This window comes from Lactuca virosa, chromosome 9, assembly GCF_052849685.1.
Source record: "Lactuca virosa cultivar CGN04683 chromosome 9, Lactuca_virosa_CGN04683_v6, whole genome shotgun sequence".
NCBI classification, from domain to species: domain Eukaryota; kingdom Viridiplantae; phylum Streptophyta; class Magnoliopsida; order Asterales; family Asteraceae; genus Lactuca; species Lactuca virosa.
Window position 1 is genome coordinate 173,051,864 of NC_136434.1, and position 24,989 is coordinate 173,076,852.

The following is a 24,989-nucleotide window of genomic DNA, read 5'->3' on the forward strand; positions in this document are numbered from 1 at the left end:
GATCATCGCACCATGCGATCGAAATCCATCTTCGCGATCAGAATCAACACACTCTTTCTTTAAGCTTCCTTTGATTCCTCCAAAACATCAAATGTAATTACATTACATCATGTATTAAGAATCTCGAAAAGAGACTTCCTAGAGTTAGATAATGGACTTTAACCTGAAGCAAAGTCAAACCTTTTTGACTTTTACCATCCTTATGAACTTTTAGGTAAATTCGGCAGCTTCGTAACCAATGCCCCTTCTTTTGGCAAAAGAAACATATGGACTCTTTGGAAATGATACACTTGATTGTCTCAGACTTAGCCTTTTTCTTTACCATCAGTCAAATGACTTGACCATGGCCAATCCCTTTCCATTGGGAAGAGAAAGCTTTTCTGGACTTCCAATGTCACCATTGTCAATGTCCAAATAGGTTTGGGAAGTAGATCTTCCAGTCTAATTTGCTTTACTAGTGCTCCAAATCATTGCTGATTTTGCAGCAACAAGCAAATAGGTAAGATCAATAAGGGTCATGTCGTGATCTGTCATCAGGGAGTGACTGAAGAACCAAGTCAACAGCCAGCTACCTCAAGACTTCGACACACGACTCCCCCGGCTTGCCAATATGTAACTTAACCTCCAAGATGTAAGCACATATAGTCTTTGCTTTCCAATAGGGATTGAGTGACTTAGTACTTTTCAAGTCTTGAAACTTGTGGGATTGGGAGAATTATTGGAGGAGGTGGAGGAAGTGAAGCAAGATTTCCAGTCCCATTAATGCACAACAAAGGGATTAATCTTTCACCTTGATTGCCATGTGGGATATCATCTTCATTCGGAAGGCTTGTTCCTAAAGATTTGGGAAGACCATAGCTATCTAAACTAGACATTTATAATGGGAGAAATTCCATTTAGTTGATTTAAAGTCCTTAATATAACACCCAATATGAAATATTAAGGCTAGGACCCAACAAACTATTTATAACTGGAAGAGGGATGCCGTAATCCAAATTATAAAATATTTGAAGGTAGGTAAATGATGATTTACCAATTTCCACCATGAAAACGAAATATAATTAAGTTTTAATTGGATTTGAAACTCCTAGATCTTTTGAGATACATTGAACTTTCAATGGCATGTTTGAATCTCGATTGTGCCCTCTCAAGTTTGTGACTGGGATGCCGAGGATCACAAACAAGGTGTGAATACCCATGCAAATTAACTTGGTACCCTTAACTTTATCACCTAATTGATGTGTCGGTTAACCACACGCGCTCCACCAATCTATGATAAACATTAAGTTACCCTTTGCCACACATTGTCAGTCCCATGTTAGTGTGCCGGTTAACCACACACGCTCCACTAACGACTTAACAAAGGTGCAAAGTGCAATTTCATGGGTTAGCACCATTTCACATTTTCCTAAGTAACTAAGATTGGGAATTTATAAGTGTTTAGTTACTTAGTATTTATCATTATACTTTTAATGAAGGGAGAATTATAGTCCTTATCCTACCCGTTCGGCTAACGACCCTCCACCAGTCAAGGAAGCGGTGGGTGAGAGTGGACACCCATTAAACTGCCATTTTATAGGCAGTAACCTTATACCCCCTTAGAGAGTGGCTTCGTGAATGAGGCCTACTAACGGCAAAATTGACTTTATCTTATACATATCTATATAATTAAAATTATAATAATAGTATAAGGGTTGAATTTTAAACTTTTAAAATTTAAGGGTTTGATTTGGAATTAAAGCATTCATAAGCAAAACTTTACAAATTCCAAAACTTGAGGGCAAGTATTGAAACTCTACATTTGACAAGTGTTCTAAACTTTGTAAATATTATGTCACTCAAGTTACAATCTTGGAGTATGACTCTAAGACTTGATTTTGGAACGAAGTATGATTTATCTTTTGATTTAACCATTTCAACAATTCATGATTCCTCTCCTTAGTCAAACAAATGCACTAAGGTGTCCTTAGAGGACCAATTGTGATATGGTTTCATAATCACCAAGATAATCATAAACCAAGATACTTAAGCACTCTCCCATCTTTTCATATTGGAGAAATTTTTATCTCTCTGCCTAATTTGATTCTTCTTATTCATTCCGCCAATCATTGAAACTTTTCCAATGATTCATAATTACACTTAAACTTGTAAGCATAACCATATTTACTAAACCTTAGTAAATCATGACGAATAATCTTATCGACCTTGTGGTGGACCTGACCAGCGCACTACCTAGTGTACCAAATCCTTCAGTCCTTCACTCGATTCACACATACATGTGAATAAGGACTTAGTCTTAATTTCCCAAAAAAAAATTCCCATTCATCATACAATACATCTTGCATGATTCCAAGTTTCTATCCAACTGAAACTTGGGTGATGAAAATCTTTCCTTATTTGGTAAATTATGACACTACCACAAATGACAGAATCAAAACCTATTTCCAATATTGCTATCAATGGAAACATATAAACAATAATTTTTCACAAATGCCATTGTAAGGATACTTAAAATAAAATAAAATCAATTTTTTTTTCTTTTATTTAAAATTGCGGAAAAACTTATCCTTACAATGCAAATACATATGAAAAACATGTTGTTATCTATTCCTAAGCAACATATCATAACTCTTAAGCAGCAGCTCAAAATTCTGATCACCGCACCATGCGATCGAAATCCATCTTCGCTATCAGAATCAGCACACTCTTTCTTTAAGCTTCCTTTGATTCTTCCAAAACATCAAATGTAATTACATTACATCATGTATTAAGAATCTCCAAAAGAGACTTCATAGAGTTAGATAATGGACTTTAACCTGAAGCAAAGTCAAACCTTTTTTACTTTTACCATCCTTATGAACTTTCAGGTAAATTCGGCAGCTTCGCAACCAATGCCCCTTCTTTTGGCAAAAGAAACATATGGACTCTTTGGAAATGGTACACTTGATTGTCTTAGACTTAGCATTTTTCTTTACCATCAGTTAAATGACTTGACCATGGCCAATCTCTTTCCATTGGGAAGAGAAAGCTTTTCTGGACTTCCAATGTCACCATTGTCAATGTCCAAATAGGTTTGGGAAGTAGATCTTCCAGTCTAATTTGCTTTACCAGTGCTCCCAATCATTGCTGATTTTGCAGCAACAAGCAAATAGGTAAGATCAATAAGGGTCATGTCGTGATCTGTCATCAGGGACTGACTGAAGAACCAAGTCAACAGCCAGCTACCTCAAGACTTCGACACCCGACTCCCCCGGCTTGCCAATATGTAACTTAACCTCCAAGATGTAAGCACATATAGTCTTTGCTTTCCAATAGGGATTGAGTGACTTAGAACTTTTCAAGTCTTGAAACTTGTCGGATAGGGAGAATTATTGGAGGAGGTGGAGGAAGTGAAGCATGATTTCCAGTCCCATTAATGCACAACAAAGGGATTAATCTTTCACCTTGATTGTCATGTGGGATATCATCTTCATTCGAAAGGCTTATTCCTAAGGATTTTGGAAGACCATAGCTGTCTAAACTAGACATTTATAATGGGAGAAGTTCCATTTAGTTGATTTAAAGTCCTTAATATAACACCCAATATGAAATAGTAAGGCTAGGACCCAACAAACTATTTATAACTGGAAGAGGGATGCCGTAATCCAAATTATAAAATATTTGAAGGTAGGTAAATGACGATTTACCAATTTCCACCATGAAAACAAAATATAATTAAGTTTTAATTGGATTTGAAACTCCTAGATCTTTTGAGATACATTGAACTTTCAATGGCATGTTTGAATCTCGATTGTGCCCTCTCAAGTTTGTGACTGGGATGCCGAGGATCACAAACAAGGTGTGAATACCCATGCAAATTAACTTGGTACCCTTAACTTTATCACATAATTGATGTGTCGGTTAACCACACGCGCTCCACCAATCTATGATAAACATTAAGTTACCCTTTGCCACACATTGTCAGTCCCATGTTAGTGTGCCGGTTAACCACACACGCTCCACTAACGACTTAACAAAGGTGCAAAGTGCAATTTCATGGGTTAGCACCATTTCACATTTTCCTAAGTAACTAAGATTGGGAATTTATAAGTGTTTAGTTACTTAGTATTTATCAATATACTTTTAATGAAGGGAGAATTATAGTCCTTATCCTACCCGTTCGGCTAACGACCCTCCACCAGTCAAGGAAGCGGTGGGTGAGAGTGGACACCCATTAAACTGCCATTTTATAGGCAGTAACCTTATACCCCCCTTAGAGAGTGGCTTCGTGAATGAGGCCTACTAACGGTACATTGACTTTATCTTATACATATCTATATAATTAAAATTATAATAATAGTATAAGGGTTGAATTTTAAACTTTTAAAATTCTAGGGTTTGATTTGGAATTAAAGCATTCATAAGCAAAACTTTACAAATTCCAAAACTTGAGGGCAAGTATTGAAACCCTACATTTGCCAAGTGTTATAAACTTTCTAAAGATTATGTCACTCAAGTTACAATCTTGGAGTATGACTCTAAGACTTGATTTTGGAACGAAGTATGATTTATCTTTTGATTTAACCATTTCAACAATTCATGATTCCTCTCCTTAGTCAAACAAATGCACTAAGGTGTCCTTAGAGGACCAATTGTGATATGGTGTCATAATCACCAAGATAATCATTAACCAAGATACTTAAGCACTCTCCCATCTTTTCATATTGGAGAAATTTTTATCTCTCTGCCTAATTTGATTCATCTTATTCATTCCGCCAATCATTGAAACTTTTCCAATGATTCATAATTACACTTAAACTTGTAAGCTTAACCATATTTACTAAACCTTAGTAAATCATGACGAATAATCTTATCGACCTTGTGGTGGACCTGACCAGCGCACAACCTAGTGTACCAAATCCTTCAGTCCTTCACTCGACTCACACATACATGTGAACAAGGACTTAGTCTACCCAAAAAAAAAATTCTCATTCATCATACAATACATCTTGCATGATTCCAAGTTTCTATCCAACTGAAACTTGGGTGATGAAAATCTTTCCTTATTTGGTAAATTATGACACTACCACAAATGAAAGAATCAAAACCAATTTCCAATATTGCTATCAATGGAAACATATAAACAACAATTTTTCACAAATGCCATTGTAGGGATACTTAAAATAAAATAAAATCAATTTTTTTTCTTTTATTTAAAATTGCGGAAAAACTTATCCTTACAACGCAAATACATATGAAAAACATGTTGTTATCTATTCCTAAGCAACATATCATAACTCTTAAGCAGCAGCTCAAAATTCTGATCATCGCACCATGCGATCGAAATCCATCTTCGCGATCAGAATCAGCACAATCTTTGTTTAAGCTTCCTTTGATTCTTACAAAACATCAAATGTAATTACATTACATCATGTATTAAGAATCTCCAAAAGAGACTTCATAGAGTTAGATAATGGACTTTAACCTGAAGCAAAGTCAAACCTTTTTTACTTTTACCATCCTTATGAACTTTCAGGTAAATTCGGCAGCTTCGCAACCAATGCCCCTTCTTTTGGCAAAAGAAACATATGGACTCTTTGGAAATGGTACACTTGATTGTCTCAGACTTAGCCTTTTTCTTTACCATTAGTCAAATGACTTGACCATGGCCAATCCCTTTCCATTGGGAAGAGAAAGCTTTTCTGGACTTCCAATGTCACCATTGTCAATGTCCAAATAGGTTTGGGAAGTAGATCTTCCAGTCTAATTTGCTTTACCAGTGCTCCAAATCATTGCTGATTTTGCAGCAACAAGCAAATAGGTAAGATCAATAAGGGTCATGTCGTGATCTGTCATCAGGGAGTGACTGAAGAACCAAGTCAACAGCCAGCTACCTCAAGACTTCGACACCCGACTCCCCCGGCTTGCCAATATGTAACTTAACCTCCAAGATGTAAGCACATATAGTCTTTGCTTTCCAATAGGGATTGAGTGACTTAGAACTTTTCAAGTCTTGAAACTTGTGGGATAGGGAGAATTATTGGAGGAGGTGGAGGAAGTGAAGCATGATTTCCAGTCCCATTAATGCACAATAAAGGGATTAATCTTTCACCATGATTGCCATGTGGGATATCATCTTCATTCGGAAGGCTTGTTCCTAACGATTTGAGAAGACCATAGCTGTCTAAACTAGACATTTATAATGGGAGAAATTCCATTTAGTTGATTTAAAGTCCTTAATATAATACCCAATATGAAATATTAAGGCTAGGACCCAACAAACTATTTATAACTGGAAGAGGGATGCCGTAATCCAAATTATAAAATATTTGAAGGTAGGTAAATGACGATTTACCAATTTCCACCATGAAAACGAAATATAATTAAGTTTTAATTGGATTTGAAACTCCTAGATCTTTTGAGATACATTGAACTTTCAATGGCATGTTTGAATCTCGATTGTGCCCTCTCAAGTTTGTGACTGGGATGCCGAGGATCACAAACAAGGTGTGAATACCCATACAAATTAACTTGGTACCCTTAACTTTATCACCTAATTGATGTGTCGGTTAACCACACGCGCTCCACCAATCTATGATAAACATTAAGTTACCCTTTGCCACACATTGTCAGTCCCATGTTAGTGTGCCGGTTAACCACACACGCTCCACTAACGACTTAACAAAGGTGCAAAGTGCAATTTCATGGGTTAGCACCATTTCACATTTTCCTAAGTAACTAAGATTGGGAATTTATAAGTGTTTAGTTACTTAGTATTTATCATTATACTTTTAATGAAGGGAGAATTATAGTCCTTATCCTACCCGTTCGGCTAACGACCCTCCACCAGTCAAGGAAGCGGTGGGTGAGAGTGGACACCCATTAAACTGCCATTTTATAGGCAGTAACCTTATACCCCCTTAGAGAGTGGCTTCGTGAATGAGGCCTACTAACGGCAAAATTGACTTTATCTTATACATATCTATATAATTAAAATTATAATAATAGTATAAGGGTTGAATTTTAAACTTTTAAAATTTATGGGTTTGATTTGGAATTAAAGCATTCATAAGCAAAACTTTACAAATTCCAAAACTTGAGGGCAAGTATTGAAACTCTACATTTGACAAGTGTTCTAAACTTTGTAAATATTATGTCACTCAAGTTACAATCTTGGAGTATGACTCTAAGACTTTATTTTGGAACGAAGTATGATTTATCTTTTGATTTAACCATTTCAACAATTCATGATTCCTCTCCTTAGTCAAACAAATGCACTAAGGTGTCCTTAGAGGACCAATTGTGATATGGTTTCATAATCACCAAGATAATCATAAACCAAGATACTTAAGCACTCTCCCATCTTTTCATATTGGAGAAAGTTTTATCTCTCTGCCTAATTTGATTCTTCTTATTCATTCCGCCAATCATTGAAACTTTTCCAATGATTCATAATTACACTTAAACTTGTAAGCATAACCATATTTACTAAACCTTAGTAAATCATGACGAATAATCTTATCGACCTTGTGGTGGACCTGACCAGCGCACAACCTAGTGTACCAAATCCTTCAGTCCTTTACTCGACTCACACATACATGTAAACAAGGACTTAATCTTAATTTCCCAAAAAAGAATTTCTCATTCATCATACAATACATCTTGCATGATTCCAAGTTTCTATCCAACTGAAACTTGGGTGATGAAAATCTTTCCTTATTTGGTAAATTATGACACTACCATAAATGAATGAATCAAAACCAATTTCCAATATTGCTATCAATGGAAACATATAAACAATAATTTTTCACAAATGCCATTGTAGGGATACTTAAAATAAAATAAAATCATTTTTTTTTCTTTTATTTAAAATTGCGGAAAAACTTATCCTTACAATGCAAATACATATGAAAAACATGTTGTTATCTATTCCTAAGCAACATATCATAACTCTTATGCAGCAGCTCAAAATTCTGATCATCGCACCATGCGATCGAAATCCATCTTCGCGATCAAAATCAGCACACTCTTTCTTTAAGCTTCCTTTGATTCTTCCAAAACATCAAATGTAATTACATTACATCATGTATTAAGAATCTCCAAAAGAGACTTCATAGAGTTAGATAATGGACTTTAACCTGAAGCAAAGTCAAACCTTTTTGACTTTTACCATCCTTAAGAACTTTCAGGTAAATTCGGCAGCTTCGCAACCAATGCCCCTTCTTTTGGCAAAAGAAACATATGGACTCTTTGGAAATGGAACACTTGATTGTCTCAGACTTAGCCTTTTTCTTTACCATCAGTCAATTGACTTGACCATGGCCAATCCCTTTCCATTGGGAAGAGAAAGCTTTTCTGGACTTCCAATGTCACCATTGTCAATGTCCAAATAGGTTTGGGAAGTAGATCTTCCAGTCTAATTTGCTTTACCAGTGCTCCAAATCATTGCTGATTTAGCAACAACAAGCAAATAGGTAAGATCAATAAGGGTCATGTAGTGATCTGTCATCAGGGAGTGACTGAAGAACCAAGTCAACAGCCAGCTACCTCAAGACTTCGACACCCGACTCCCCCGGCTTGCCAATATGTAACTTAACCTCCAAGATGTAAGCACATATAGTCTTTGCTTTCCAATAGGGATTGAGTGACTTAGAACTTTTCAAGTCTTGAAACTTGTGGGATAGGGAGAATTATTGGAGGAGGTGGAGGAAGTGAAGCATGATTTCCAGTCCCATTAATGCACAACAAAGGGATTAATCTTTCACCTTGATTGCCATGTGGGATATCATCTTCATTTAGAAGGCTTGTTCCTAAAGATTTGGGAAGACCATAGCTGTCTAAACTAGACATTTATAATGGGAGAAATTCCATTTAGTTGATTTAAAGTCCTTAATATAATACCCAATATGAAATATTAAGGCTAGGAACCAACAATCTATTTATAACTGGAAGAGGGATGCCGTAATCCAAATTATAAAATATTTGAAGGTAGGTAATGACGATTTACCAATTTCCACCATGAAAACGAAATATAATTAAGTTTTAATTGGATTTGAAGCTCCTAGATCTTTTGAGATACATTGAACTTTCAATGGCATGTTTGAATCTCAATCGTGCCCTCTCAAGTTTGTGACTGGGATGCCGAGGATCACAAACAAGGTGTGAATACCCATGCAAATTAACTTGGTACCCTTAACTTTATCACCTAATTGATGTGTCGGTTGACCACGCGCGCTCCACCAATCTATGATAAACATTAAGTTACCCTTTGCCACACATTGTCAGTCCCATGTTAGTGTGCCGGTTAACCACACACGCTCCACTAACGACTTAACAAAGGTGCAAAGTGCAATTTCATGGGTTAGCACCATTTCACATTTTCCTAAGTAACTAAGATTGGGAATTTATAAGTGTTTAGTTACTTAGTATTTATCATTATACTTTTAATGAAGGGAGAATTATAGTCCTTATCCTACCCGTTCGGCTAACGACCCTCCACCAGTCAAGGAAGCGGTGGGTGAGAGTGGACACCCATTAAACTGCCATTTTATAGGCAGTAACCTTATACCCCCCTTAGAGAGTGGCTTCGTGAATGAGGCCTACTAACGGCAAAATTGACTTTATCTTATACATATCTATATAATTAAAATTATAATAATAGTATAAGGGTTGAATTTTAAACTTTTAAAATTTAAGGGTTTGATTTGGAATTAAAGCATTCATAAGCAAAACTTTACAAATTCCAAAACTTGAGGGCAAGTATTGAAACTCTACATTTGACAAGTGTTCTAAACTTTGTAAATATTATGTCACTCAAGTTACAATCTTGGAGTATGACTCTAAGACTTTATTTTGGAACGAAGTATGATTTATCTTTTGATTTAACCATTTCAACAATTCATGATTCCTCTCCTTAGTCAAACAAATGCACTAAGGTGTCCTTAGAGGACCAATTGTGATATGGTTTCATAATCACCAAGATAATCATAAACCAAGATACTTAAGCACTCTCCCATCTTTTCATATTGGAGAAATTTTTATCTCTCTGCCTAATTTGATTCTTCTTATTCATTCCGCCAATCATTGAAACTTTTCCAATGATTCATAATTACACTTAAACTTGTAAGCATAACCATATTTACTAAACCTTAGTAAATCATGACGAATAATCTTAGCGACCTTGTGGTGGACCTGACCAGCGCACAACCTAGTGTACCAAATCCTTCAGTCCTTTACTCGACTCACACATACATGTAAACAGGGACTTAGTCTTAATTTCCCAAAAAAGAATTTATCATTCATCATACAATACATCTTGCATGATTCCAAGTTTCTATCCAACTGAAACTTGGGTGATGAAAATCTTTCCTTATTTGGTAAATTATGACACTACCATAAATGAATGAATCAAAACCAATTTCCAATATTGCTATCAATGGAAACATATAAACAACAATTTTTCACAAATGCCATTGTAGGGATACTTAAAATAAAATAAAATCATTTTTTTTTCTTTTATTTAAAATTGCGGAAAAACTTATCCTTACAATGCAAATACATATGAAAAACATGTTGTTATCTATTCCTAAGCAACATATCATAACTCTTATGCAGCAGCTCAAAATTCTGATCATCGCACCATGCGATCGAAATCCATCTTCGCGATCAAAATCAGCACACTCTTTCTTTAAGCTTCCTTTGATTCTTCCAAAACATCAAATGTAATTACATTACATCATGTATTAAGAATCTCCAAAAGAGACTTCATAGAGTTAGATAATGGACTTTAACCTGAAGCAAAGTCAAACCTTTTTGACTTTTACCATCCTTAAGAACTTTCAGGTAAATTCGGCAGCTTCGCAACCAATGCCCCTTCTTTTGGCAAAAGAAACATATGGACTCTTTGGAAATGGAACACTTGATTGTCTCAGACTTATCCTTTTTCTTTACCATCAGTCAATTGACTTGACCATGGCCAATCCCTTTCCATTGGGAAGAGAAAGCTTTTCTGGACTTCCAATGTCACCATTGTCAATGTCCAAATAGGTTTGGGAAGTAGATCTTCCAGTCTAATTTGCTTTACCAGTGCTCCAAATCATTGCTGATTTAGCAACAACAAGCAAATAGGTAAGATCAATAAGGGTCATGTAGTGATCTGTCATCAGGGAGTGACTGAAGAACCAAGTCAACAGCCAGCTACCTCAAGACTTCGACACCCGACTCCCCCGGCTTGCCAATATGTAACTTAACCTCCAAGATGTAAGCACATATAGTCTTTGCTTTCCAATAGGGATTGAGTGACTTAGAACTTTTCAAGTCTTGAAACTTGTGGGATAGGGAGAATTATTGGAGGAGGTGGAGGAAGTGAAGCATGATTTCCAGTCCCATTAATGCACAACAAAGGGATTAATCTTTCACCTTGATTGCCATGTGGGATATCATCTTCATTCGGAAGGCTTGTTCCTAACGATTTGGGAAGACCATAGCTGTCTAAACTAGACATTTATAATGGGAGAAATTCCATTTAGTTGATTTAAAGTCCTTAATATAACACCCAATATGAAATATTAAGGCTAGGAACCAACAAACTATTTATAACTGGAAGAGGGATGCCGTAATCCAAATTATAAAATATTTGAAGGTAGGTAAATGACGATTTACCAATTTCCACCATGAAAACGAAATATAATTAAGTTTTAATTGGATTTGAAACTCCTAGATCTTTTGAGATACATTGAACTTTCAATGGCATGTTTGAATCTCGATTGTGCCCTCTCAAGTTTGTGATTGGGATGCCGAGGATCACAAACAAGGTGTGAATACCCATGCAAATTAACTTGGTACCCTTAATTTTATCACCTAATTGATGTGTCGGTTAACCACACGCGCTCCACCAATCTATGATAAACATTAAGTTACCCTTTGCCACACATTGTCAGTCCCATGTTAGTGTGTCGGTTAACCACACACGCTCCACAAACGACTTAACAAAGGTGCAAAGTGCAATTTCATGGGTTAGCACCATTTCACATTTTCCTAAGTAACTAAGATTGGGAGTTTATTAGTGTTTAGTTACTTAGTATTTATCATTATACTTTTAATGAAGGGAGAATTATAGTCCTTATCCTACCCGTTCGGCTAACGACCCTCCACCAGTCAAGGAAGCGGTGGGTGAGAGTGGACACCCATTAAACTGCCATTTTATAGGCAGTAACCTTATACCCCCCTTAGAGAGTGGCTTCGTGAATGAGGCCTACTAACGGCAAAATTGACTTTATCTTATACATATCTATATAATTAAAATTATAATAATAGTATAAGGGTTGAATTTTAAACTTTTAAAATTTAAGGGTTTGATTTGGAATTAAAGCATTCATAAGCAAAACTTTACAAATTCCAAAACATGAGGGCAAGTATTGAAACTCTACATTTGACAAGTGTTATAAACTTTGTAAATATTATGTCACTCAAGTTACAATCTTGGAGTATGACTCTAAGACTTGATTTTGGAACGAAGTATGATTTATCTTTTGATTTAACCATTTCAACAATTCATGATTCCTCTCCTTAGTCAAACAAATGCACTAAGGTGTCCTTAGAGGACCAATTGTGATATGGTTTCATAATCACCAAGATAATCATAAACCAAGATACTTAAGCACTCTCCCATCTTTTCATATTGGAGAAATTTTTATCTCTCTGCCTAATTTGATTCTTCTTATTCATTCCGCCAATCATTGAAACTTTTCCAATGATTCATAATTACACTTAAACTTGTAAGCATAACCATATTTACTAAACCTTAGTAAATCATGACGAATAATCTTATCGACCTTGTGGTGGACCTGACCAGCGCACTACCTAGTGTACCAAATCCTTCAGTCCTTCACTCGACTCACACATACATGTGAACAAGAACTTAGTCTTAATTTCCCAAAAAAAAATTCTCATTAATCATACAATAAATCTTGCATGATTCCAAGTTTCTATCCAACTGAAACTTGGGTGATGAAAATCTTTCCTTATTTGGTAAATTATGACACTACCACAAATGAAAGAATCAAAACCAATTTCCAATATTGCTATCAATGGAAACATATAAACAACAATTTTTCACAAATGCCATTGTAGGGATACTTAAAATAAAATAAAATCAATTTTTTTTCTTTTATTTAAAATTGCGGAAAAACTTATCCTTACAATGCAAATACATATGAAAAACATGTTGTTATCTATTCTTAAGCAACATATCATAACTCTTATGCAGCAGCTCAAAATTCTGATCATCGCACCATGCGATCGAAATCCATCTTCGCGATCAGAATCAGCACAATCTTTCTTTAAGCTTCCTTTGATTCTTACAAAACATCAAATGTAATTACATTACATCATGTATTAAGAATCTCCAAAAGAGACTTCATAGAGTTAGATAATGGACTTTAACCTGAAGCAAAGTCAAACCTTTTTTACTTTTACCATCCTTATGAACTTTCAGGTAAATTCGGCAGCTTCGCAACCGATGCCCCTTCTTTTGGCAAAAGAAACATATGGACTCTTTGGAAATGGTACACTTGATTGTCTCAGACTTAGCCTTTTTCTTTACCATCAGTCAAATGACTTGACCATGGCCAATCCCTTTCCATTGGGAAGAGAAAGCTTTTCTGGACTTCCAATGTCACCATTGTCAATGTCCAAATAGGTTTGGGAAGTAGATCTTCCAGTCTAATTTGCTTTACCAATGCTCCAAATCATTGCTGATTTTGCAGCAACAAGCAAATAGGTAAGATCAATAAGGGTCATGTAGTGATCTGTCATCAGGGAGTGACTGAAGAACCAAGTCAACAGCCAGCTACCTCAAGACTTCGACTCCCGACTCCCGACTCCCCCGGCTTGCCAATATGTGACTTAACCTCCAAGATGTAAGCACATATAGTCTTTGCTTTCCAATAGGGATTGAGTGACTTAGAACTTTTCAAGTCTTGAAACTTGTGGGATAGGGAGAATTATTGGAGGAGGTGGAGGAAGTGAAGCATGATTTCCAGTCCCATTAATGCACAACAAAGGGATTAATCTTTCACCATGATTGCCATGTGGGATATCATCTTCATTCGGAAGGCTTGTTCCTAACGATTTGAGAAGACCATAGCTGTCTAAACTAGACATTTATAATGGGAGAAATTCCATTTAGTTGATTTAAAGTCCTTAATATAACACCCAATATGAAATATTAAGGCTAGGACCCAACAAACTATTTATAACTGGAAGAGGGATGCCGTAATCCAAATTATAAAATATTTGAAGGTAGGTAAATGACGATTTACCAATTTCCACCATGAAAACGAAATATAATTAAGTTTTAATTGGATTTGAAACTCCTAGATCTTTTGAGATACATTGAACTTTCAATGGCATGTTTGAATCTCGATTGTGCCCTCTCAAGTTTGTGACTGGGATGCCGAGGATCACAAACAAGGTGTGAATACCCATGCAAATTAACTTGGTACCCTTAACTTTATCACATAATTGATGTGTCGGTCAACCACACGCGCTCCACCAATCTATGATAAACATTAAGTTACCCTTTGCCACACATTGTCAGTCCCATGTTAGTGTGTCGGTTAACCACACACGCTCCACTAACGACTTAACAAAGGTGCAAAGTGCAATTTCATGGGTTAGCACCATTTCACATTTTCCTAAGTAACTAAGATTGGGAATTTATAAGTGTTTAGTTACTTAGTATTTATCAATATACTTTTAATGAAGGGAGAATTATAGTCCTTATCCTACCCGTTCGGCTAACGACCCTCCACCAGTCAAGGAAGCGGTGGGTGAGAGTGGACACCCATTAAACTGCCATTTTATAGGCAGTAACCTTATACCCCCCTTAGAGAGTGGCTTCGTGAATGAGGGCTACTAACGGTACATTGACTTTATCTTATACATATCTATATAATTAAAATTATAATAATAGTATAAGGGTTGAATTTTAAACCTTTAAAATTTTAGGGTTTGATTTGGAATTAAAGCATTCATAAGCAAAACTTTACAAATTCCAAAACTTGAGGGCAAGTATTGAAACTCTACATTTGACAAGTGTTATAAACTTTGTAAATATTATGTCATTCAAGTTACAATCTTGGAGTATGACTCTAAGTCTTGATTTTGGAACGAAGTATGATTTATCTTTTGATTTAACCATTTCAACAATTCATGATTCCTCTCCTTAGTCAAACAAATGCACTAAGGTGTCCTTAGAGGACCAATTGTGATATGGTTTCATAATCACCAAGATAATCATAAACCAAGATACTTAAGCACTCTCCCATCTTTTCATATTGGAGAAATTTTTATCTCTCTGCCTAATTTGATTCTTCTTATTCATTCCGCCAATCATTGAAACTTTTCCAATGAGTCATAATTGCACTTAAACTTGCAAGCATAACCATATTTACTAAACCTTAGTAAATCATGAAGAATAATCTTATCGACCTTGTGGTGGACCTGACCAGCGGATAACCTAGTTTACCAAATCCTTCAGTCCTTCACTCGACTCACACATACATGTGAACAAGGACTTAGTCTTAATTTCCCAAAAAAAAATTCTCATTCATCATACAATACATCTTGCATGATTCCAAGTTTCTATCCAACTGAAACTTGGGTGATGAAAATCTTTCCTTATTTGGTAAATTATGACACTACCATAAATGAAAGAATCAAAACTTATTTCCAATATTGCTATCAACGGAAACATATAAACAACAATTTTTCACAAATGCCATTGTAGGGATACTTAAAATAAAATAAAATCAATTTTTTTTCTTTTATTTAAAATTGCGGAAAAACTTATCCTTACAATGCAAATACATATGAAAAACATCTTGTTATCTATTCCTAAGCAACATATCATAACTCTTAAGCAGCAGCTCAAAATTCTGATCATCGCACCATGCGATCGAAATCCATCTTCGCGATCAGAATCAGCACACTCTTTCTTTAAGCTTCCTTTGATTCTTCCAAAACATCAAATGTAATTACATTACATCATGTATTAAGAATCTCCAAAAGAGACTTCATAGAGTTAGATAATGGACTTTAACCTGAAGCAAAGTCAAACCTTTTTTACATTTACCATCCTTATGAACTTTCAGGTAAATTCGGCAGCTTCGCAACCAATGCCCCTTCTTTTGGCAAAAGAAACATATGGACTCTTTGGAAATGGTACACTTGATTGTCTCAGACTTAGCCTTTTTCTTTACCATCAGTCAAATGACTTGACCATGGCCAATCCCTTTCCATTGGGAAGAGAAAGCTTTTCTGGACTTCCAATGTCACCATTGTCAATGTCCAAATAGGTTTGGGAAGTAGATCTTCCAGTCTAATTTGCTTTACCAGTGCTCCAAATCATTGCTGATTTTGCAGCAACAAGCAAATAGGTAAGATCAATAAGGGTCATGTCGTGATCTGTCATCAGGGAGTGACTGAAGAACCAAGTCAACAGCCAGCTACCTCAAGACTTCGACACCCGACTCCCCCGGCTTGCCAATATGTAACTTAACCTCCAAGATGTAAGCACATATAGTCTTTGCTTTCCAATAGGGATTGAGTGACTTAGAACTTTTCAAGTCTTGAAACTTGTGGGATAGGGAGAATTATTGGAGGAGGTGGAGGAAGTGAAGCATGATTTCCAGTCCTATTAATGCACAACAAAGGGATTAATCTTTCACCTTGATTGCCATGTGGGATATCATCTTCATTCGGAAGGTTGTTCCTAAAGATTTGGGAAGACCATAGCTGTCTAAACTAGACATTTATAATGGGAGAAATTCCATTTAGTTGATTTAAAGTCCTTAATATAACACCCAATATGAAATATTAAGGCTAGGACCCAACAAACTATTTATAACTAGAAGAGGGATGCCGTAATCCAAATTATAAAATATTTGAAGGTAGGTAAATGACGATTTACCAATTTCCACCATGAAAACGAAATATAATTAAGTTTTAATTGGATTTGAAACTCCTAGATCTTTTGAGATACATTGAACTTTCAATGGCATGTTTGAATCTCAATTGTGCCCTCTCAAGTTTGTGATTGGGATGCCGAGGATCACAAACAAGGTGTGAATACCCATGCAAATTAACTTGGTACCCTTAACTTTATCACCTAATTGATGTGTCGGTTAACCACACGCGCTCCACCAATCTATGACAAACATTAAGTTACCCTTTGCCACACATTGTCAGTCCTATATTAGTGTGCCGGTTAACTACACACGCTCCACTAACGACTTAACAAAGGTGCAAAGTGCAATTTCATGGGTTAGCACCATTTCACATTTTCCTAAGTAACTAAGATTGGGAATTTATAAGTGTTTAGTTACTTAGTATTTATCATTATACTTTTAATAAAGGGAGAATTATAGTCCTTATCCTACCCGTTCGGCTAACGACCCTCCACCAGTCAAGGAAGCGGTGGGTGAGAGTGGACACCCATTAAACTGCCATTTTATAGGCACTAACCTTATACCCACCTTAGAGACCGCCTTCGTGAATGAGGCCTACTAACGGTAAGATTGACTTTATCTTATACATATCTATATAATTAAAATTATAATAATAGTATAAGGGTTGAATTTTAAACTTTTAAAATTCTAGGGTTTGATTTGGAATTAAATATTTCATAAGCAAAACTTTACAAATTCCAAAACTTGAGGGCAAGTATTGAAACTTTTCAAAACTCTTGGATTTTCATAACTTATGAGTTTAATTAAAGTTTTAAAGACTTTAATGAAGAGACTCTTGAACATCCATAACTTGAGGACAAATTATGGAGTTGATAAAACTATTTATGACAAAGATGACTCTTCATATGTGTAACCTATGACAATTTTATGAGTTTTAAGATTCATAAATGTGACATTTCATATAACTTGAGGACAAGTTAAAAAAACACATTTTATGAACTACTTTTAGATCAATTTTGATTGAGAACAACTAACACATAATTTTTTTCATTAATCTAAATTAACTCATAAAACAAGGTAACACAAAAAAACTTTTGGTCATCCATACCTTGAGGACAAGTTATGGAGTCCATAAAATTTCATTAAGATCAAGAATTACACTAACAAACAATTTGCATATAATTCCTATGATCTACCAAAACTCATAATCATGAACAATTCATATCAACAATTTTCAAGAATCATATAAACATATATAAAACTTGTAACTTTGATAATAACTTTGAAATTGGTTTACCATAATCATTACCACATTAAAAACAGGTTTTATAAGTCCAAAACAGTTTAAGGTAATGATTCTAGACCAATTCCAACCTTAAAAGTCGAAAATATGTTGTCAGGGGCTTCTACTCGTCGAGTGTATGAACCTACTCGACGAGTAGGATGAATTTCTTCATGGACTCGGCAAGTACATCAGTGGACTCGGCGAATCCAGTGCCCAGGAAGCCAAAATTTTTGATTTCTAAGCTATTTCAGCATGTATAACTTGAAAACAAGCCTAGTCTCTGATACCACTGTTGGGTTTTGAGCATTCTAACACTCCTAACGTGTACATGCAACCCTAAATACCTTGGATCTATGTTTTCTCTATTATACATGCAAATATCAATTTTCCAAGGTATTACCCTAACTAGCATACAATCATATGTACTAGGATAACAAAACTAGATAGAATACATACCTCTTTGTTGTAGCTTGATTCCATGAAGCTTAAGAGCCTAATGCCCGAAGTGTGACACCTCAAATGGTTCACACAACATCATGAACATCTTGGAATAACCATGAGAGAGGATACTTGACTCATAGAAATCGGCTTGCCCTCTTGTGTATTCACTAGTGCCAATTTCACCAACCAATGGGGTCTTTATATAGTGTGGCTATTAGGGTTACACCATGTAACTCATGACTTTACCCATTCCTTATGCTCCATGGGTTTTAACCTCCATGGAGTATCCATGGGTCACCACATGGGTTAAACCCAACATAAGGAATCATGGATCATAAGCCCACATATATAAGAATGAATGATTTACACAATCAACCCCCATATATTTAATTAGTCTCTTTTGATCACTAAATTAATTCCAAATTAATTCTTGATCAATACTAATTAAATAATATGATTTCATATTAATATATTAGAACTTATAATATATTAATATGTCACAAATATCCTCTTCTCACAAAAGGTCTATCCAAATGTTCCGATGCCATGCAACCCAAATGGACCATCCCGGGTCGGGTCAAGTATATACCAATTATAGTTATGGACTTAGACACTAATCCAGCAGCATTAACTGCTCTTATATGCTAAGTATATATATATATATATATATATATATATATATATATATATATATATCGCCTCTACGACTATAGAATGACATGACGATCACAAGGAGCGGTAGATTCGTCAATAACGAAGGAGGACCAGCACCTCAAAATGCCATAGCATGAGCTGCTTACATTTTTATAAATAAAGCTCGATCCATGATGCAAGATCTGCTCAAACAATGTCGTAATGAGTTTAGGAATCTACTAGCTCAAGAGCTAGCAAATCCTAGAGGTAGAGCGTCGGTGGTCAATGAACTAGTAGTCGTTAGGCAAGTCAATAATAGATGGGTTCCTTCTCATGCAATGATGGTCCAAGAAGGAAATGACGACTCGGAAAGTCATCAAGGACAACTACCTCCTACGGAATATTCAAAGATATGAAGGAATGATGAACCAAGCGGTTTGTGCAAGTATAAAGATTTCATAACTTGCAAGCCATCATCATTTAACAGAAAGGAGGATCCAGTGGGAGTAATGGACTGGATCTCTGAAATGGAGCTAGCTTTCGTAAAAGATCCCAAACCTACGGTCCAAAAATTTCGTTTTTAATTATTAATAAAACCATAGTTATCCAAAACACATGTCATAATATCTCAAACATCATATCAATGTATATCAAAATATCAGAGTATAAACATCCCAGGCTGAACAAATGGTGTGTGCACTGCAGTCATCCCGAGCTCTTCCCTTTGCTACCGGGAGTACCTAAAACCAAAACTGAAAACTGTAAGCACGAAGCTTAGAAAGTCTCCCCAAACTACCTCATACCATACACATAACATGCAACTAGGAGATACGGGCCCTACCTACTCTCATGGAGATTCGGGCCCCGCCCACACTCCGCTGTCTAACATGCATACAAGTATCACACAAACAACAAGTATATTTATTCCTATCAAGCAGTCACACATCTATACTCAAATAATACTACGAGATTCGGGTCCCGCCCACACTCAGCTACTGACGTATCACATATATAGGTCCGCCTTGGTGCCGTAGATCCGTTCCTACTGAAGGAAACTCACCTCGTATGCTAGCTGTGAAATCTCGTATGAGGAATTTCTGACTGCTGCTCCGACGACTCCCCGGCTATCAATTTCATAATAACACTTGATCAAAATCTAATAATCCTTCTTAGGGTAAAATGACCATTTTACCCCTGGTCAAAGTCAACGCTTGGGTCAAAGTCAACCTTCTAGTTGACCCAACTCGTCGAGTTGCTCCATCAACTCGTCGAGTCCTAGAACCTGAAATCGCGATCTAACTCGTCGAGTCTCCCCCTGACTCGTCGAGTTCCTAGGCTACTCACAGTCACGATCTACCGATTTAACTCGTCGAGTCCCTTCACCGACTCGTCGAGTTCTACCTTAAGCTAAAACGGGACAAACTAACTCAACTCGTCGAGTACCTCTATGGACTCGTCGAGTTCCTCTGTCTGATTGAGCCATCTCAATGGATTAAGCTCCTACCCTTCATATCTAAACTTCATACTTCACCTACACACTGGGAATACACTTTTAAGGGTAAAGTTTCTAACTTTACCCGCTATTAGTCCTTCTTAATGGGTTTAGCTCAAACCCTAACTCTCTAAAACATCGATCTTGGTCCACAAGCCATAATACTCTAAACCAAAGCACACTATAATAGATCTAGGCCTTGGACATCAGTTGGACACGTAAAGTTCCAAGCTTTCCTTCCATGCATGGCCTTTTAGGGCTAAAAGGACCATAATAGCGCTTTTATGCTTGCATGGGGCTTCCATGGTCATAAAGTTTGCACCTTTATGCGATGGAACCCCTTCTAGATCCCAGATCTGAAATGTAAATCACTTGGGATGTCCAAATCCCAAAGACCAAGGTTCTTGAACCAAAACCCTCATAAAATGGAAGTAAGTAGATCTAATGAATGAATGATCAAGTTAGAGACTTGATTACTAGAAAATGATAAGGATGGAAGGAAATCCCTGGATCTACTATCTTCTCCTTGAACCTTCTAGCTCCTTCTTCTTCTTCTAGCTTCAAGAACACACAAATTCACTCAAGAATGGCTCACACACTCACAAAATGCTCTAGGGTTTCGTGGATTAGGTTTTAGGACTTGGAGGATGGAAATGAGGCCAAGGGGTGGGGGTTAAGGAGCTTAAATAGGGTGCAAAACCCCGAAATTAGGGTTTCATTCTGGTCGATCTACTCGCCGAGTCGAGGGCTCTTGACTCGTCTAGTAGATAGCTTAAACCCCGCGTATAATCTGCCCTCTACTCGATGAGTTAGGGCCACCAACTCGTCGAGTTCCCCTTTCAAAATAAATAAATTAAGGAATTAAATGCATACCAGGAACCAGGTGTTACATTTCGTCACATGCGGTTGCAATGGCAAGATTCAAACCACCTACGTTGTGAGGCAATTTAAGGGTGTAGCGATTCGTTGGTGGAACTTGTTGGGGAAAACATTAAGCCCTAACAAGACATTACAATTAATGTGGGAAGTGTTCTTAACCCACTTCATGAGGAAGTTTTGTTCAGCTGAAGATATGTTGGAGTTGGAGAATCAACTCCTAACATTGAAAAAGGGAAGCATGATGGTTGAAGAATACACCAATGCTTTCATGGATAAAATGGTGTTTGCATTGCGTGTGGTCCCCGACGAACTGGCTAAAACTGACAGGTACTCCAAAGTATTTTGTGTTGATTAAGCAGGCACCAAATTTTGAGGAAGCTATCTGGGTTGTGAAGTTTGTGGAGAATACGATTAAGAAGAGGATTGCCAACAGATCTGAAGTCGGTGAGAAGAGGAGTTGATGGCTCCTTAGGGAAGAAGAAGAAGAAGAAGAAGAAGAAGAAGAAGAAGAAGAAAAATAAGTTTTCTATGTCGAGCAACAAGTCTAGGAGAAACCAAGAAGGGAAGTGGTGCGACCAGTGCAAGAAGAAGCATTTCAGCGACTGTGTTGTCTGCTATAAATGCAAGAAGCCAGGGCATATCTCTACAAAAAGCCCAGTGAAAGGAAAGGTTTGCTTCACTTGCAGGGAAGAAGGTCACATGAAGGCAAATTTCCCAAATGCTGAAAATCCAACCCCAAGGATCCTGCCAACAAAACCCAAGGGTCGAAGCTACCAGACGACCCTAAATAAAGCAAAGGAAGAGACTGATGTTGCTTCCGGTACATTCCCAGTTAATCTAATTCCTACCAAGATTTTATTTAATTCAGGAGCATATCGCTCCTTTATATCACACGAACTTGGTAGAAAACTTAAGTTATCAGCACTTAGACTAAATACCTTTATTTTAGTAGAAGAAGCTGGTGGTAGGAATATATCAGTTATCAATAGGTTAGAGGTGGTAACCATTAAATTGAACGGAAAAGAATTTCGTCGAGAGATTTCGCCTTTCGAGTTAAGTGAGTTCGACGTGATTCTCAAAATGGAATGGTTGGGAGAGAGCCTCACAGACATCCTATGTCGAGGGAAGATGATGCACATCTGTCCACCTGGAAGAGAACTATTCATCGTTTACAGAGATAAGAGTAGAGTGAGGTCTGGAATCATCACAATGATGAAGGCCAGAAAATGCCTAACCAAGGGATGTATAACATTCTTGGCATATGTGATCGACGCAAAGAAGGAAAATAAGGCAATGACTGATATTCCTGTTGTGCAAGATTTTCCTGAGGTATATCCAGATGAATTACAAGGATTACCACCTGAGAGGTAGGTAGAATTCAGAATCGACTAATTGTATGGCACAATGCCGATTGAGAAAGCATTGTATCGTTTAGCACCTCCGGAAATGAAGGAGTTAATGACAAAACTCCTTTTGGAAAAAGGTTTTATAAGACCTAGTTCATCACTCTGGGGATCTCTAGTACTATTCATCAAGAAGAAGGATGACACTAAGAGAATGTGTATTGACTATCGTGAGCTAAACAAAGCTACAATAAAGAATAACTACCCATTATCTAGGATAGATGACTTGTTCGATCAAGGGAGTAATCGTGTACTCCAAGATTTATCTCAGGGTCAGGCTATCATCAGTTGAAGATAAGGGAGCAAGACATTAAAAAGACAACCTTTAGAACAAGGTGTAGACACTATGAATTCTTTGTTATGTCCTTTAGACTAACAAATGCTCCAGCAACATTCATGGATTTGATGCATCGAGTTCGTAAACCCTTTCTCAATAAATTAATGTTCATTGTTGATATATTGATTTACTCCAAGAACAATCAAGATCATGGTAAACATCTCTCAGAACTACTGGAAGTCCTAAAGAGAGAGAATATTTATGCAAAGTTCTCCAAGTATGACTTTTGGATACGGGAAATACAATTCTTTGGTCATATTGTTAACTAGGAAGTCATTATGCTTGACCCAACAAAGATTGAAGCTGTTATGAAATGGGAAAAGCCAAAGAGTCCGACAAAATTTTGTAATTGTCTAGGATTGGCAGGCTACTATTGAAGGTTCATCCTAAAATATTTCTTCTATTGTGGCTCCAATGATAGCTCTGACCAAAAGGGATTTGCCTATACTTGGAGCAAGAAGCAAGAAAAAGGTTTTGGTGAAATGAAGAAGAGGATCTATGAAGCACCAATCCTCGTCCTACCAGAAGGAACTGATGACTTTGCGGTTTTCAGTGATGCTTCTAAGATTGGATTGGGATGTGTCCTTACCCAAAAAGACAAAGTAGTAGCTTACGTCTCAAGACAGTTGAAACCCCACGAGAAAAACTATCCAACACATTATCTAGAGCTTTCAAAGACAACAATGTTTTTTCCCTAAAGATTTGGAGACGTTATCTATACGGATCCAAATGCAAACAGTTTATAGATCATAAGAGCCTTCAATATCTCCTACATTAAAGTAATTGAATATGAGACAGAGAAGATGGTTGGAGCTACTCAAGGACTATGCTTGTGAGATACTTTACCACCCTAGTAAAGCAAATATTGTAGCCGATACCTTAAGTATAAAGGTGATTACGGAAGGAAAAATAGATAGAGCGTTGAAGACTGAAGTGATCTCAACGATTGTGGAAAAGATCAAGGAAGCTCAGACAATGGCTCTGGCAGAAGGTGATAAGAAAGAAGAATGTCTAGGAAAGGCGTCATTATTTGGAAAGGACAAGTAAGGGTTGAATATGTTTAAGAATCGTATTTGGGTGCCAAAGTTGGGTGGTATACAAGATCTTATTATGGAATAATCTTATAAGAATGTACATTCTATACACCCCAGGTATCATCAAAATGTACTTAGACTTAAAACCCTATTATTGGTGGCTGACAATGAAGGTCGATGTGGCAACTTACGTAGCATAATGCGTAAATAGTGCAAGAGTAAAGACACAGAATCTGATGCCATATGGGGATTTGGAACCCTTACTGGCACCCATGGGGAAGTGGGATGATGTTACTATTGACTTTATAACAAAGTTGCCAAAAATAAAGAGAGGTCACGACATGATCTGGGTTGCAGTAGGCCGATTTACGAAAAGTGTGTATTTCATAGCTGCACGAGAGAATTGGTCTATGGAGAAATTGACAGAGACCTCTGTGAAGGAGATCTTCAGGATTCATGTAGTACCTTAACAATTGTGTTAGATATAGACAAACGATTCACTTCCATATTTTGGAAGAGTTTGCAGGAAGCAATGG

General features: G+C 36.7%; 1 protein-coding gene across 1 annotated transcript; it reads left to right on the plus strand.

The window, feature by feature from the left end:
- The first annotated feature begins 22,207 nt into the window (after positions 1 to 22,207).
- LOC145140011 (uncharacterized) lies at positions 22,208 to 23,050 on the plus strand. Its single transcript, XM_079073638.1, has one exon. The coding sequence runs from the start codon at positions 22,208 to 22,210 to the stop codon at positions 23,048 to 23,050; it is 843 nt and encodes a 280-aa protein (XP_078929764.1).
- Positions 23,051 to 24,989: the final 1,939 nt, after the last annotated feature.

Bases quoted from the DNA above. Each gene is read 5' to 3' on its own strand.
- LOC145140011 (XM_079073638.1), top strand. From the start codon at position 22,208: ATGTCGAGCAACAAGTCTAGGAGAAACCAAGAAGGGAAGTGGTGCGAC.